The sequence below is a fragment of the Pholis gunnellus genome (assembly GCF_910591455.1).
Source record: "Pholis gunnellus genome assembly, chromosome: 9".
Taxonomy (NCBI): domain Eukaryota; kingdom Metazoa; phylum Chordata; class Actinopteri; order Perciformes; family Pholidae; genus Pholis; species Pholis gunnellus.
In genome coordinates this window covers 17,412,479-17,429,935 of record NC_136535.1, presented here as the reverse complement: position 1 = coordinate 17,429,935, position 17,457 = coordinate 17,412,479, and the positions used below count along the sequence as shown (strand labels likewise).

At 42.5% G+C, this 17,457-nt stretch overlaps 1 protein-coding gene across 1 annotated transcript; it reads right to left on the bottom strand.

Annotated features, from left to right (window-relative positions):
* Window positions 1-340: 340 nt before the first annotated feature.
* On the bottom strand, window positions 341-16,737 carry cwf19l2 (CWF19 like cell cycle control factor 2; the record flags this gene model as incomplete). The annotated part of the gene is made up of 19 exons (XM_079166687.1): window positions 341-628; window positions 959-1,060; window positions 1,201-1,281; window positions 1,387-1,542; window positions 1,651-1,767; window positions 2,318-2,530; window positions 4,874-5,011; window positions 5,505-5,633; window positions 7,723-7,824; window positions 9,066-9,174; window positions 10,509-10,755; window positions 10,950-11,673; window positions 12,773-12,888; window positions 13,918-14,011; window positions 14,183-14,302; window positions 14,583-14,693; window positions 14,960-15,079; window positions 15,532-15,642; window positions 16,645-16,737. The coding sequence occupies 19 exons, from the start codon at window positions 16,735-16,737 to the stop codon at window positions 488-490; spliced, it is 3,024 nt and encodes a 1,007-aa protein (XP_079022813.1). The 3' UTR covers window positions 341-487.
* Between the last annotated feature and the right edge of the window lie 720 nt (window positions 16,738-17,457).

Below are 17,457 nucleotides of genomic sequence, written 5' to 3'. Positions count from 1 at the left end.
TTGACACAGAGACACGACTCCAACTCAGGTCTTTGGCGCCAGAAACTGCTTCATAGATGTTCCACAACCCACCAACCCAGCTGTATATGTGGCATTAGGTGAGAGAATTTATCATATTTGAATTAAATGCAAAAGTACATTCTTACATGTTTGTTTGTTCAAAAGAACTAAGACAAAAACCTCCCCTAGAGTCTTATTTGATACTGAAATACCTTCAGAAACCACACACAAATCAGTGTTTAGGCCTTCTGGCATGTGTGATGTTATGTTTGGTTATGCAACATACAAATAACAACAAATACACGAATCAAGGTTGTTTCATTTATTTTTTTATTTGATTAAAACCGTCTAATATTATACATTTTTTAATAGGAACTTTACATCAAATTCTGAATAAGTAGGTGCGACAGTGTCTGCACCACAGTGTGTGTGTGTGTGTGTAAACTTCACTACTCCGCAAAGTGTAAACCTTTCTGAGTGTGTCCAGCTAGCCCTCAGTCTTGGTGCAGTCGTACGGTTTCCACCACTGTGCGAACTCAAGGACTTTTTTCCTCTGGTCATCAAAGTTCTCTCTGATCAACTTCCTCCAACGCCGCGGCTCCAAGTCCATCATGCCTCCGACCACTTCCTGCGAGGGAAAGAGGGATTTGGTCATATTGAAATATTGCTGTAAAACTAACTAGAATTAATTTGTTAGTTATTGCAGAAAAAAGGTGACTCTCAAATAAAGAATAAAATCCTTACGATGTTCATTTGAAACAACACTGGCGTAATACTCGAGGTATAGCTACTGTAGGCAAAATGTACGACTGCATTTGTCACACATGTCATTAATGCACTTTTATCAAACCAGTTGTAGCTGTGACTCACAGTCACGCATGTTTAGTTACATTTTATAGAATCCTGGAACTAAAGGACAGTGCCTTCTACTTAAAACAGTCTCAATGCACACACTAACCTTGCCAAAGTAATGCGGGAATTTCTGTTCATTTTCAATGACATGAGCGAACCCTCCCTGGAGTCCAAAGTCGACAGCAAAATAGGGCAGACCTCGAGGAACCTAAGAGGCATCAAACAAACAAGTACCAACAATTAACAAGGATTGGAGTGCACAAGAATCAGACAAAACCAGGAATATTATAGAAATAACAAACGGGAGTGAAAGACGGACTGATGGCAAGACGAATGAAGCGGGCTTACAGCGTGGCGGATGTCTTTCGAAGAGAGGTCGACGACCTTCTTGTTCATGGACCATTCGTCATCACACTCCATTATAGCTTTCTGGTGGCACACAAAAACTCAATACATATCCCTACAATACTCAATTTCCAGTGTAAAACTTGACAAAATGAACTTGATGAGTCATCAACACAAACACTGACAGACCTTAAAGTATATAGGTAACATGTCGCCCAGTTCTCGGGGTAGTGGGATACACTCCAAGACCATGTGTTGTCTTCTGCGTGGGTTCATGTGCGTCTCCATGAACACACAGTCCAGCTCCTGGGACTCGAACATTCGCACCAAAGTACGCCGGAACAGCTGAGAACACCAGAGCAACAACTCGATTACATTTTAAATTGGTTTTGTTTGAGGTAAACACTGACGTTGGAAGTTGTCACTTTAGTCTTTGAGCGCTGACTGGCTAACCTGCATTTCTGACCACACATCCTCATCCAATCCGGTGGCGGAGCAGTGATGCTGGAGTGGACAGATTCGACAGTGGCCCTCTGCCATCGACACTCCCGCAGGCACGCTCAAGTACACCTGGACACAAGATGGAGAACCCACACACACAAGTTAGTAATGCACCAATTAATCTAGAGATTCTTCTTTGTGCCTTTTTCTTTTTTCAGACCGGCAGATTAAACCTTACGTTTTTTTATTTAGAGCTGCAACGATGAGTCCATTCATCTATTTGTTGATTGCCAGAAAATGAATTGGCAACAATTGTAATAATTAAGTTATTGTTCGGATTCGTTCTCTGGTTCCAGCTTAAAGAGTATCAGTATTTTCTTGTTTCCTTATTATTCCATGATTGTGTAGTGAATATATTTGAAGGGTTTGGGTAAAGAAAACACTTTTAGGAAATTAGTTTAACATTTTATTGACCAAACAATCGATTGATTGAGAAAACAATCAACAGATTAGGCAATAATGTCAATAATCGTTGTTTCAGCCTTATTTCAAGGAGAAAACTTGCATATGGTCATATTTGAGAAGCATGAACAAGTGAATGATTTGCATTTTTGCTTGACAAAAGACTATCTTTAAATTGTTGACTGACCAAAAACATTCTGTATTCAGGACCCCCTACCTTGCTCCCTATTGCCACGATGAGGTGCTTCTGGAGCTCTTGGCTGCTGAAGCAGTGCTGGCATTTATCCATGGAGGCAGCCAGCCTCCTACTCTCCTCGATGGCTCTGCTCCTCATCCTCTGCTCCTCCATCCCCTCGCCCTCCCGCTGCGCTGCACTCGACACAAACATGTCATCCAGCGTGTAGTTGTCACCGTCTGTCTTCCCCATCATCTGGAGAAAGGAGTGGAGTAGAAGTGGTGGAGACGACGGGGACAACAGAGGAGACGGAGAAGAGTTAAACAGGAGGGTGATCATTCTTGGCCAACTCTGGTACAGAATACACTCTAAATATATATATATATATGTGGTATATTTAAGCAAATTATGGACAGGTTTTATTGATACGGTGACTATATGTAGTTTTCACTTTTCATGTCAAGCTTCAAACAAAAAGCTTTCAGCACTAACACTTCTTAAAAACAGGGTACAAAGTCATCGTCTGTCCTTAGAAGCTGGTGCTATCTTCATTAATTAACTGGTGTATGTAGGCGCTGACGCAATAGGACCGTCCGTCCGTCCGACTTGCCCCGTATGTGAGTTGGTCTCTGGTGTGTGTGTGTGTGTGTGTGTGCGAACAGTGTGAGGCAGGATGCCGAGTATCGACCCCGGTGTGTCTCTACGTCTGAGTCCTGTCGCCATGGCGACCGGGCAACAGGTTGGAATCGTTGTGCATGGGCGAGCGTGGCTGAAGTGTGTGTGCATGACTCGCTGTGTAGGAGTGAATGTGTGTGAGTGAGAGTGAAAATTGGATTAGTTTAGTGACAGTGTGGGCGGGAATGTGTGCGTTTGTGTGTGCGTTTGTGTGTGTGTGTGTGTGTGTGTGTGTGTGTGTGTGTAGGAGTGAGTGTGTGCAAAGGACTGCACCTAAGTGTGTAGCAGCACATGCTACATTTGTACAAGAGACAACACACATACAACAGTTCCACTGTTGATGATTTCTTTTATTTATGTCTTAGCTAATGATAAATTCACACATTCTTGATGCAATTTAAATGATAGATTATGAATTCAGCGAGTAGAAGGGGTTGACATGTGTCTGGTCCACTTCTCATATTCTGTTTGAAAATACACTACGTTACATCTCCAGACGATGCTCGTCTGCTAACAGACTCCGTCTCTGACCGATGGATGAAACTGGTATTTATAGAAGCCCTGCCATGGTAACTGTAGATGTATTTTTAGTGTCACTCTTTGTAGGTGCAGAACGTGTGTGTGTGTGTGTGTGTGTGTGTGTGTATTTTTATACGCATGCATGTGTAATGAATACATGAGTGAGTGCGAGTAATTGTGATTGCGTGAGTGAGTGAGGGCAGAGGAAGTCAAAGAAAGGGAAAACATGGAGAGCTAAAGCATTTTGTCTTTTTTTTTTTTATTGCAATAGCAACTCCTCCCAGAGAGAGAGAGAGAGAGAGAGAGAGAGAGAGAGAGAGAGAGAGAGAGAGAGAGAGAGAGAGAGAGAGAGAGAGAGAGAGAGAGAGAGAGAGAGAGAGACAAGTAGATGTAATAACACTAGTGGATGGAGAAGAATGGATAACAACACAGAACCAGATGTCAGATTTGACAGAACAAATCCTAAACATCTATCCTCCCTAAAAGTATAACAACCAAATCGAGGTAATCCTTCACATAAACACACATAGATTTGTACCTTTACCGTGCCATATTTCTGTCTGCCTTCATCTAACTTTGTTTATAACCCTGCAGTTGGGATGAGTAATCCATTTCCCAAGTTTGATTTGTCAAACAATGGAACCTTCAGTATGTATTTGGGGAGCAACATGGTGTTGTTTTTAACAGGTTTTCCGGTACAGCTGATCTAATCAGTCCAAGATCTACTTCCTTCTATTACATCATTTAAGTAATACTTTATTAAAAGTTAATAGTTCATAAAATAGGCTTTATAATTTGACTACAAAATAACTTAAAAACCAAGAGAATGATCTTTTGAATACAGATGGTGATCTGGAGACACTTGTACCCATATTAGGTATGAGCGACTGCAACAACTGACGAAAGCCAGAGTGGAAGCCAACTTGATCCGCCTAACTTGAGTTTGCCAACTTCAGGTACAAACAGCTCTGTCCTTCATTGATTCATTATTTTCAACCCAACACAACTTATTACCCCAACATCAAAAATACAGATTCTTCCTCTTACCTGTAGCGCTACTTATAGATATCAGCTGTAGAGGGACTAGATGGTAATCGGCTTGTGGTGCTCAAAGCGCAAAAAAAAAGTTCTTTCTACTGAACTACACCCGCCGACTGCGTCACCGCACAGAAGGAAGCGTGCATCTGTACTCGATACTCCTAACTCACCTAAAAACTAATGAGCTCGCTAGCGTTACAGCTCAGCCGAGGAGGACGCCATTAATGTTTACATCTTGCACGAGCCTCTCGTCCATTAGCAGAAACCACTTGGGTTGCCAGGCTGGGGAATAAGCCCAAAGATGCCATGTTGCTATTTCTATTTCAAATAAGTTGAGGTCACTATTAAGCTTTAACGTTTTCATACCTTGGCAGCCATGCGAGAGTAGAGGGCGTTCTGATCCTGTGCAGAGCTCATCTTCTCCCTCCTCACCATCTCCTTCAGACCCACACTGTCATCGTCCTGGAAGTAGCGCACGCGCTCCCCGTCAACATGGGTCTCAATCTGATGGGAGGGGGAAAGAGAGAGGGATGAGAGAAAAAGGGGCAAGAAGAGACGAGGTGGCGAACATGAAAATACACTGGAAATTTGGGTGCCGGATGTCAACATTTTTTTAAAGAAATTCAAACCACAGACACAGAAACATCACACCCTTGAAAAGGAGGAATGAGAAAGTGACAACGGAGAGAAGAAGAGGACAACCTGGAGGGATGAACTCTGACAGACAGAAATGAACAAAGCGAGATGCTGATCACGACGAAGACAGACGGTATGGGAATCTGGGCCACTTTATAAAATCATAATAACCAACAGCTGAGAGTGGAACGGAGAGCTTTGTTTACAATACAGGTGATATCCCTGCTCTCATCACACACGCTGATAAATACCAAACGACATGGAACAAAAAGCAGGACACAAACCTCTGTCTTCTACTTGCAACAATGTACAGGATCTCTGTCTTTGTCCTACTTTTCTACAGTCATCCCTCTCTCTTTACCTTTTTCTTCTTCCGTCGACCTCCGTGGGGTTCCTGGGGTCCAGAGGGGTCATTGACTGGCCAGGCACGACCTGATTGGTCTGTTCTGAACAGCAGGACTTCCTGGTCTTCACTGGTGCGACCTGTGGCCTAAAAAAGAAAAAGAAAAACACAGCCAGGTCATTATACTTTTGATTACATTTTGTACAATACTCCCAAAGAGTTGAAATACATTTTATGTTCACACCTTTTGGCATTTAAGATACTCGAAAAAGGATAATGCCTCAATACTGATGTTCAATGCTGTAATGATGCAATGGTGTCTGCTGACAGATCATATTTAACATGGATGACTGGTGTTAGTAGACTCATGCTTTAATCCCATCATGGAGAGCCCTAAAGCTACATGTTTAATCAAAGTGAACATCTAAAACCCATGAATACGGTACAATCTTGTCAGTCTTATTTGTGTATTTTGGAGAATGCAACTCCTCCGTGTCATGCTGGAGGCACAAGCATCACTGTTCGCTGAAGGAAAGGAAGGTGAGTTTAACAATACACATTCAGTGAAGTGGGCGTGTTGGACTCATAGCAACAGATGTACAGTATGTCAGGGAGCAAGAGGAGAAAGGAGGAGCCGGAAGGACGGCGGGAAGAAGCTGCATTTTAATTTTTATTCCACTAATAATCAGAGCTCCATCACAATAATAAAAAGACCTCACATCAACACGTACCTTCATTCCAACTACTACATTTTCTAAAAGGTATTCATACTTTGTGTTGAATTAGATTAAAGATGTTCCTCTGTGAAGACCAATTCACTTTTAATTAAAGAGTGGTGCGTTTTCTGACTTCTGCTCAAGCTTCAGTGGTAGAATGATCTGATAAAACTGCTGCTTCAGTGCCGATCTAGCGCTCAACACAGGTCTGTGTTTTTCAAAAAAAGTTTGCGTATTTTGAGGAGTTGCACAAAGACTGAAGTTCGACCTGACAGGTCGAGACAGACAGCCCAGAAACAAGAACACGGTGGGGAGTAGCAGAGAGGATAGGAGGCAGTCACAAGACATTTAAACTGGACTGTCAGAAACAAAAGAAGAGAATATTCTCCCTCTCAAGGCTCCGCACGCAGTGAAAATATGAGCCCGACAGGGAGCACGAGTCAAAACACTGAATGGTGAAGACAAGCCAGAAGTCTTCTATAACAAGACAGACCGGAAGGATCTCTAAAGAGTGCAAATCAACAGCACTCCATCTCTAGTGCTGAAGTACCTCTCAGCTGATGAGTGCACTAAAGCCTAAGAGTTCTGATATTTTCCCAGAAATATTTCGGAGGGATTTCACACTTCTTTTAATTTGGACAGGACCGCTTTAGAGGGGACGAACCTGGCCTGACTTTCACATGATGATATACTGTACGGTCTATATACATAATCACAGCCTGCTCTCCATGCGTTTATAAAGTTGTCAGGGGTCTGCTCTTGTCGGAAATAAGACCTACGTTTATTACTGCGTGTGTGTGTGTGAGAAGCCAGAGAAGGCATTAGCAATGCCAAAGAGACAGGAGATAAAGCAGTGCTGAGGTGTCAGGGCACTGCCATGGCGCTCTGTTAATTGCCTGGTGTACAGACGCAGACAGGATGGCACATATAATCTCTACTGTCTCCGTCTCTATCTTGGGGGGGCACTATCTGAACGACCCCTGGTAGGAGAGTGTCGCCAGCACACTGGCAGACATTGGTTTCCCCATTAGGGTCTGCTGAAATGCCAAGCGGGAGCCTTTTTCCATGAGGGCAGCAAGACATGAGAGCAGAGCAGCAAAGAGACTTCAGACAAACAAACTCCTTTTAAAAGCAGTCAGACGTAATAACAGCAGAGGGTTTGGTTTCATCTGAAGACAAGTATGAGGCACTTTTCCTCACTTGTACAGTGAGAGAGACGGATGCTGCTGCAACCTGCTCTGTGTGTGTGTGTGTGTGTCTGAAGTTTAGAAAGTGAGTGTTTGGATTAGAATATGGGATAGGAAAAAGAAGCCGATAAATCTGACAAAATATATATATATATATATATACACACACACACACGTATTTTAGAGGGTGTACTTTGTGGTGCTGTTGAATGTTGAACTGTATATCGTTATACTGCAAGGTGTTTCTAATATTTTGTCTACCCTCGTTACATTGGTTCTACAAAGACTGTGACAATGAATGTGCAAGACGACTCACATATCGCATTTACAGACCTGCTTAGATTGAGCCTCTTCTTGTAGCTTCTTTCGGGTGGTGTAGTTCTCTTTGGCTTTGTGTGCCGCGTCCAGCTGTGATCTCAGCTTCTCAACCATGGCCTGAAACAAATACACACATACACACAACACTGAAATCAGTCACTATCGCTGTGTACAGGTTTTTTTGAGCACACAATGTGCTTACACAGTCTTAAAGGAAATCTAAGAACATAATAAAGAGGCCTTCTTGACCTTTTTTCCGGTTTAAAAACAAACAAACAGCCTATAAAAGTGACGCCTGACATACAGTGGAAGGCTTATTTTTACAGCTGTTACTGGATTATCATATAAATGTCATATGGGTGTCTGTGTTGGCAGATATGTAAATAAAAAAATGCCATCTGTACATGTTTTTTGACAATGGTCAAAAGGCTTCGAGGCTAAACTACAGAGGACTGAGAGCAAAACAACATTTGTCTCAAGCACACACACAAGCTCTTAAGCCATACGGCTGCGACAGATATCGATAACTTTATGTACAAGACAAAAAAAGGTAAGTGCACGAGTGTTAAAGGCATTTAACACACATACACACACAATGTGGTTTGGGAATATCGGTTTGATTGCTTTTTCGTGTAGGGAGATGCTGGATGTCAGGTTCTTTACACTTAGTTCTATAGATGTGTGTGTGTGTGTGTGTGTGTGTGTGTGTGTGTGTGTGTGTTGTAGCAGACAGCTCTGTAACACTCTATAAGAGAGCCCAATAGCTCGCCTAGCATTCACACGTGAAGACGGACAGAGTGCACAGCTCAATGGACGCTAGAAATCAATGGGCCGTTAAATCCACGCAAAGAGTCAAAAGCGAATGTGCGGAGGACGAGTAAATCATATATACCTATATTGCAATGAGTAAAAGCTGTTTTTTAAATTTAAAAAAAATAATATAAATGTACTGTAAATGTTATCTGTGACACATGTGATTAGTATCTTTAAATGCTTGTATCCCACGCCTTTAAAATGATCAGTAGATAAAAAAAACAGGACTAGACAGTACCGGTTCATAAAGTACATAACATTTAATCAAGGGAGTGTTGGATTATGGGTTGTTTGTAGCCTTAGTGTTGCTGAGCTAGCAAGGTTTCTTCAGTTACAATGTGTTTTGGGGAGTTCGTCAGTCCTAAAAGTGTTTATTTAGCCCAGTTTAACCTTCAGGAGATTATGAAGGCTCGTATTACAAGGAAATAAATTCCTGGTGCGTGAAAATGAGCTGGCAGAGTCTCCCAAACCGAAAAATGGCTTATAATCAGAGTTGTCTCATATTCAGCCCGATACAGCGACAAACAGTAAGATAACCATCTCACCGTGTTGCCCATAAGCTCCGCCTTCACCAGTTTGGCTCCCAGTTTGTTCATCTCGTCCTCTGACAGCAGTGGAAGCTCCTCCTCTTCCTCCTCACTGTCACTCTCACTCCTAGGAAAACATGAAGAGGACATTTTGAAGACCAGACCAAAACCAGCAAGTAGAAAAGGACATTTTAGACAAACCGTGTAATATGGTGTCCTCTTGTTCACCTCCCCATCTCTTTTCCTACAGATCTCCCTCACAACCCCCCCTTTTGAACAACAGGATGTTATGACTAACATTCTATCCTATTAGCAATCCTAAACCCTCTAATGGGGAACTTATTTGTGTAGCTTTTTTAATTCAAACCATTTAGTTGTCTTCTTGGGAGCTCTCACCCAGAGATCATTACAGCCCTGCCTCGGAGGATCTGAACGGCAGCCTGGGAAGGATCGTTCTAGGCTATTACCCTTCTCATAGCCTCGTTTCATTCTGCAGACTCATTTCATGCTATGCAACTTAGCCTAATTAGGCAAAACACGGAACAACTAATAGAAGGCTTTACAAAGCAGCGAAGCCCCGACATCTGGCCTACAAACGGCGCTGTGTGAAAGCATATATGCTGCAATCATGCGACGCAGTTTAGAAGAGTTGCTGTGCCACTTACTGTTGTTGCAGTTCAATGTCACTTATAATCAGACGGACTGTTTGTGTATGTTGCAGATATAGCATCATGAAATGCACTAGATTAAAGACTAAAGACTATGTTAGGAGCATACGTGTGTCTCTGTTAATCTCTGTTACTCAAAATAGTGCTTTAGACACACAGACTGCTCTTAAGACAGCAATAGTGCAGATAACACATGAGTTACAGAGTTCAGAGGGGTTTTTTGTGGGAAGATAAAGACTGATGTTAAAAAGCAGATCCTCGTAGGTCCCTTGAAACTAACCAAGTACATATGTGAAGAGACAGCCATGCTTTATGGACGGGATTACAGCGAGAAGGTCTCTGACGAGGGTTGGCAACGTAAATACATAAACATGACCAAACACTGACTGATGCTTTTATGCACTGTCTTGAAGTTCCATTAGTAGTGTGTGTGTGTGTGTGTGTGTGTGTGTGTGTGTGTGTGTGTGTGTGTGTGTGTGTGTGTGTGTGTGTGTGTGTGTGTGTGTGTGTGTGTGTGTGTGTGTGTGTGTGTGTGTGTGTGTGTGTGTGTGTGTGTGTGTGTGTGTGTGTGTGTGTGTGTGTGTCCCCTTTACGACAAAAACTTGAAACCCAACACCTACATAAACTGCCATATCTGCGTTTTTGGCTTTAAATTGGAAATACTGCAAAAGGTCATACAACATATGTGCTTCAGCATGAAAATATGGGTTTGTAATATATATGTATACATATATATATTTCGACATCATTTAGCAATCTATGTTTTCAAGGCAACAAATGAAAGGTTTCCAACCTTGACGTCGTCGCGGCGGCTTTATCACCATGCGGACCGTCTTGAGGAGCAGTGACACTTTTCCCAGGATCCCTCTCTTTCTCCTGCTGGGGTTTTTCAAAGCCGGCAGATTCCCGAGCAGGATTGCCGCTCTTCTTCCAGGCCGGCATGTTATTGCTATTACGTGGACCAGAGTCTTCGTCGTCAGAGCTGGGTTTCAGGAATCCTGAGGACGGCCGCGCTGGAGGACGACGGCGACGCTGTGGAGCTGCACAGGAAAGAAGTCGCAAGACATGTTAAGGCTTCCAAGACTCGCGGCATGTTCAAGTATTGTTTCCTGATATTAATTGAGCAGTTGTTGCTCCTGTTAAAAAACTATTTAGAAGAAAAGGAGCACATGGCATAATGTATGTCGAAATTGATTCCAACATCAAATCAGAAAAGGCCTCGACATCAACCCACCTTCACCGTGGTCATGATCCTCTGAGGGTTTGAGGAAGCGGCTTTTAAGTGACCCAAGAGAGGGAGAACGTTGACTCCAGTTTTGCCCGGATGATGATGCAGCACTTTCTCCATTTCTTTCACTATTTCTATCGCTATCTCTATCGCTTCCACTGTCTCTTTCATCATCTCTTCCTCCATCCCTCTCCTTCTCTCTTCCTCTATCTCTGTCTCTTTCATCATCTCTTCCTCCATCCCTCTCCTTCTCTCTTCCTCTATCTCTGTCTCTTTCATCATCTCTTCCTCCATCCCTCTCCTTCTCTCTGTCTCTATCGCTTTCATCGTCTCTTTCTCTTCCCCTCTCTCTATCTCTTCCTCCTTCCCTCTCTCTATCTCTTTCTCTTCCTCCATCTCTATCCCTTTCCCTCTCTCTAAACCTGTCTCCGTCTCGACCTCTCTCCTCCCCTCTGCCTCGATTGCCTCGATACCCTCCCCTCTCCCTCTGCTCTCCTCTACCAGCATAGCATCCCTCTCTGCCTGTGGGTGAGGAATCTCTCTCCCTTTCGTTTCTTCTCCACTGATCTCTCTCTGCCCCGTCTCCATCTCGTCTCCTCCATCTCTCTCTGGCCTCGTTCTGGCCATTCCTCCACCCGCCTCTGGCTGTTCTGTCTCCTTCCCGTCCTCTGCTCTCTCCGTACACGGCTTTCTCAGCATCTGCAAGCCTTTGCTGGAATTCCTCCATTGACTGTAGAAGGAGAAATACAAGACACATTCTCAGGTTTCGCAGCTCAGATCTTAACAAATGTTCAAACTGTCACATGTGGCACTTTATAGAAGGTCAATTGGAAAGTGCCCCAGTGCTAGCAAACAAAGATAAATCAAAATGATGGCAGCAGTCTGTAGACACTGGGTAGATTTGTTTCAGTTTCCAGCAGGTCATTATGAAATATTTAAAGGGTTTTGTTGCTTGCCCTCTGGTGTGGTCTGCTCCAATTATGCCTGTGATGTAGTTCAAGAGGAATCTGCTCAGTTAAGCTAAACAAACGGTGGCTTTTCTGGCTTTCAGTATGACTGGCCACATAGCATTAACCATTGTAAAACAAAAAACAAATATGGTAATAACATTGTGTCATTCCCCTTCTACAGACTTTTGTAAAGTTGTTCAACAGCAACATTAGATAAACACAAATAAATCACCTGTATCATGTAAAAATGTGATTAGTTATTGTTTACTCAAGTGGGAACTCTGGGATTTGCACAAATGCACACACACCATCAAAATAATATAGTGCTACACAAATACCAAAATGTATACAAAAGCAAAACCATTGTAAATTACAAGGTACAATGACAGCATATAAGATGTTGATGCTTTGCTAGAAGAATCACCAATGAGGCGCACTGCTGTGGCTGGCTGAGCTCTGACAAAAGGGAAAAAAAGCACGCACACACACACACACACACACACAATGTTCTGACAGTGACAGTTTCTATGCTGTCACTTGGAGGCACAAATGCTGACACTGCTAAAAGTGACTTAACAAAGGACACTGTGCACTGTGTGCGTCTGTGATGTCAGATGGCAAAGAGATTAATAATAAAACAAAGTATCCAGACACACATTCCTCCCACAGCAGAGAGCTAGTATGTGTATATATATGTATGTGTGTGTGTTTGTGTATCTTTGAGTTCTGAATGCATGCCATTCCAAAACTCTATTTACAATAAAGTCAATATTACACAAACGCCATCTATTCAGTGGCTTTTTTTCCGAGTAACTGCATGTGCCTGCTAAATTGTGCATGCGAGTATTGGAGCCCTGCCAATGTGCCACGAGTTCTCACTCCGTATCTCTCGGACACCACGTCGTTGAGGCTGCACTGCTGCCTCTCTGCCTGCTCCTTCATCCTTTGGTAGCTCTTCCTCAGCCAGCCCAGACCAGCATCATTCACAACTGAGCCTGCAGGGAATGAGGGAATGAGAAGAAAACGTTACAAAGACGCGCATACAAAAGAAAACTATTCGTTTGTGCCGTTTAACTAATTCAGGGCCTCCAGTGATTAAGTAATATCTTCCACAATTTGTCTCTCAACTTAAGTTTATAAAATCATACAGATTCATTTTTTGATATGGATTAAAACCACAATGATGAGTAAAATATATTCTAAAGAGAGATGTGAAGAAATGAAGAAAAAAGGAGACAGTAAACAATCACGCCACTTGAAAACTTGAAATTCAGTACCAACAGTTCAAGAAGTCATCTCATAACAAGACTGTTATTATTTAAAAAAATGTAAATTCCAAAGGAGGAGGAATTGGGAAAGAACATGAGTTAATGTTAACACGCTGTTGTTTGAGCAAAACAAAGTATATCCAATGCTGTTTGCATCAGGTTAGTGTTAAAATAGAGCTTATAACAGAGAGGCCACGCCAACTCCTGATGGAACTGTACTTCCTGTGTAGAGATAAGAGACACGTGTACCTGCGTTTGCTTTTTAGCTTAACACAGTTTACTGTGTCTTTTTTTTTTAAACGCAAATCTCTTTTGAAGCTCACAGTTTTGGGTCAACCAACAGAAAGATAACTCTCATATATATATATATCCATGCACTGGTCAAGTGTATCATTTACTTAAGCCCCTTGTTTAAACTAGTAAAGGACAGGAAATGAGAGAAAATTAGGGATGAGGAGTACAACAGGTAGAGCAAAGAGTGTGAAGTGCTGTAAGCAAACATGGAAGTCTATGAGCAGTGTGTGATTGTAGAGAGCAGGAGGATTATTTGAATTGCAGCCTGTTTTTCATTTTAGAGAGGAATAGTGAGGCAACTCTGGTCTACTGACAATACATTCATCAGAGACACTGTCTTCTGGGTTTCTGTGCTTGGAATTTATTCTGAGGTGCTGAGACCAAGACGTGGTTATAGTATATTTGACATAACTGGAAAATGTATCTAACCCTTCAATAGAGTCGACTGATCTCTGGTGTTACCTTTCTTAGCTGCAGCACCAGCCATCTGCTCGGGGGGGAGACCGGTTCCTCCATCTTTCCAGTACGGGTTCAGCTCCATTTTGTGCCAACCAGCCTGAGGGAACCACAAACACACACACACGTCAAAAGCACATCAGGGGAGCAAATCCTAAAAGTTCAGACTAAAACGCCCTGCGGACAACAATAAGTAAATAAACACACACACACACACACACACACACACACACACACACACACACACACACACACACACAGACACACAGACCTGTTCAATGGCCTGAGCCTTCGCCTTCTCCTCCTCTTTCAGTCGCTCTCTCTCAGCCCTCTTCTCTGCTGTGGACGTGGTTTTCATTGCCAGGAAGTCAAAGGTCATCCATTCGTCTCTCTAAGGGACAGAGACAAGTCAGTGTGGGGGGTCAAGCAAAGATAAAGAAAGATATATAGATCTAGAGGGTGGTGTCATGAAAGAGTAAGTTTGGTACTAAACTAGATGAAGCAAATAATGCATGTACAAAACCTCTTCATACCTCGAGATATAGTATTACCTCGAGACACTTGGGCTCCATTTAGCTTCTTTATTCATCTCCATTGTGGAAAAGTGACTGTACTAGTATTGAATTTACTATGTGTTGTTCGGTATGTGTGAGACCAAGTTAGGAAGTTACCTCGACATTCTGTGCTGGGATGAGTTTGCTCTCTGAAGGCTTGGACTCATCAGGAACCTGCCAGGCTTTAGTGGCTTGTGATTGAGCCTCAACCCACTCATCCCCCGAGTCCTGACACAGTGAGAGTGAGAGAGAGAGATGATGAAGAAGGAAAACAGTACAACAGATTAACATATTAAAACAAAAGAATGGAAAATTAATAAATGAAGGAAGAAAAAAAACAGCATCCCTGTGTGATAAAGACTCTGTAGTCTTGTAAGGAGTTCTAAACTTTAACATTTTTAAATATTGTACCAGTGTAGTAGCATCAACTTCCACTATTCAAGTGTTAACTTGTTTAAAGGATTCCTGCACTGGAGAATAACTTAACAACCCACCTCTGAGCTGTCATTAGAGCCATCTTCTGCTGTCTTCTTCTCCTTCTTGGACTTCTTCTTTTTCTCCTTTTTCTTTTTAGATTTCTTCTCTTTCTTCTTCTTGCTCTTTGCAGACCCCTCCTGTAGAGTCCATGAATTGTGTTTTTCGTTTTTATTGGTTGCATTATTGTTTATCATGATGCAATATATTCAAAGAGACAGCCCTCTATCACACAAGGTATGCAGGGACAACTTCTTTGCTCCATGTGTCTCCATCTAGGGGTGTGTTTCACCAAAGTATGATTGACTACACTCATAGTTTGGGATCAAACCACCGAGCTTGTGATTGAAGGATGACCCATTATCTGCACTGAGCCACAGCCAATATTACCATCAATTTAACGCAAGAGCTTCCCAATTCTTCCCTGGATAACTGCTTCAATAGACATCATAAGAGCAGTGAAAGCGTAGATAAATGTTTGATACGATTACGCAACATTAGTGTTTTGAGGTAGAATACAGTTGGGACTTGGCTGGGAGTTAGCCTAAGATTTTGTTTGCAATACAGTGAAAAATAAACCTTTGTATCTTACTTCCTCTATCTCCTGCAGCCTCTGGTTGATCTCAGGGAGCATCCAAGTGTCCTCGCCTCTCAGCCTCTTCAGCTCCTTCCTCCTCTCTTCCTTCTCATACTGCTGCTTGGCCTGAATGACACAAAGGAAATAAAAAGGCATTATTCAAAAAGGAAAAAATAAGTACAACAGTTCAAAGTAAGGGTGCACCAACATTTTCAGGAGTGGGATCCCTCCTCAGTTACTCTTCCATCTCTTTCCTGTTAAAGAGTTTTCCTTATCTGAAGTGAGGGTCGAAAAAGACAAGAGGGTGTCCTATGCTGTACAGATTGCAAAGCCCCATGAGGCAAATTTGTGACATTAAAAATGTACTTGACTTGAAGTGATAGTGCCGATACGAGTTATGATTTGCAAACATTTGAGCATCTAAACGACTTTAAAGCTGCACACACATGACATCCATGGCTGCACGGATAATGACAACGATGAGTTCTTAAGTCATTATTGAGCCAATTCCTCTTCAAATACATCCGAATGAATCAGACCCAGCTGAGCTCTTTGCTTTGGCCAGTTCAAGCACAGATGAGCGGGGCGGATAATGTGATTACAACCTTTAGTGCTCATCCACAGCGAGCATCATCTGCTCTGTGTGTGTCATGCAAACACAGCTGTACAGCAAAAAAAAAAGATAACGTACAATTAAATACCTGTGTACATGTGTGATTACAACAACGACCTGACATAAAACCTAAACAACACACAGCCGCAGGTCTCCTATCTGCCCCAGCAGTGTTTGTCCTGAGGTGGTAATTTCCTGCCTGCAGGTTAACAGTATCCGCCTGTCCAGACACGGGGATTATCGGGTTAATGTGAAGGCACACAGGTACTGATAGCTTTCCGGAAGTCGGAGAGAGACACAAAGATGCCCGTTTATATCACGGTTAAGGACAATCCCACAAAAAGGATAGTGTTCAGCCGCTGAGCTCATTCCTAACGTTAACTGGCCGTTCGCCTACTTAGCTTTGTTAGCTTGCGTACGGACTAAACGGCTATAATTTAAATAATAACAGACGCCAATGAAGCTAACCCTCAGATTACGATGGGGTTGATCGCTACAACGTTTGTAGTTCTTACCTTTTCTATCACCTCTTCTCGTGCTTCTCGTTTACTATCTTTTCGTTCTTCGATGTAGCTCGAACTCTCAAAACTGACTCCGTGCGACGCCATGACACTGTCGTAAATGGTGTTGTTAAAAGTGTCGTAAAGCGCCGCCGTTTTCGTCAACCGTTGACTTGTGGTTATTGTAGTGCAAAAACACAGCACCATGAACTCATTTCATCATATTCAGTGTAGGAAGGGGGGGAATAGTAAGCCCTCCTTGGCTTGGTTTATGAATTACTTCAAATTACTTTCCTCCTCACTTACAAACATGTTGTAAAACATACACTATGATATCCTGTTTTAGCTCAGGATGTGCTTAAACCAGCCTCTAAATGTGCCAGGTAAAACGTTTCGGACAATGTGATATGGCTATTAGTAGGGAAAAATTACACCTATCTGTGGCAAGTCATTTCCATTTATATAGCCCAAAATCACAAATTTGCATCAGAGGGTGTTGCAATCTACCAGCATACCACATTAGACACCCTTCATCCTCAATTGTACCCTTAGAAACTCCACAAATACTCCTTTAACAAAAACGAATCTCAGAGGATCTTCACGGATGGACAAACATGTAAAATAAAATTTTAGAGAGACAGAAATAGCCTGGCTACTGTAACATTACAAGATTACAGAACATCGTATTCCCAAACTATGGCCGTTCATATGTTCCTATAATAGCCTCAACTCTCATCGTCCCAGCTTGTATCAAAGATGTTGGGTGGAGGCCAGTCAAGTTCTTCCACACCAAAAACAAAAACCTGCTAGTTTTGTGCATGCCGGTAT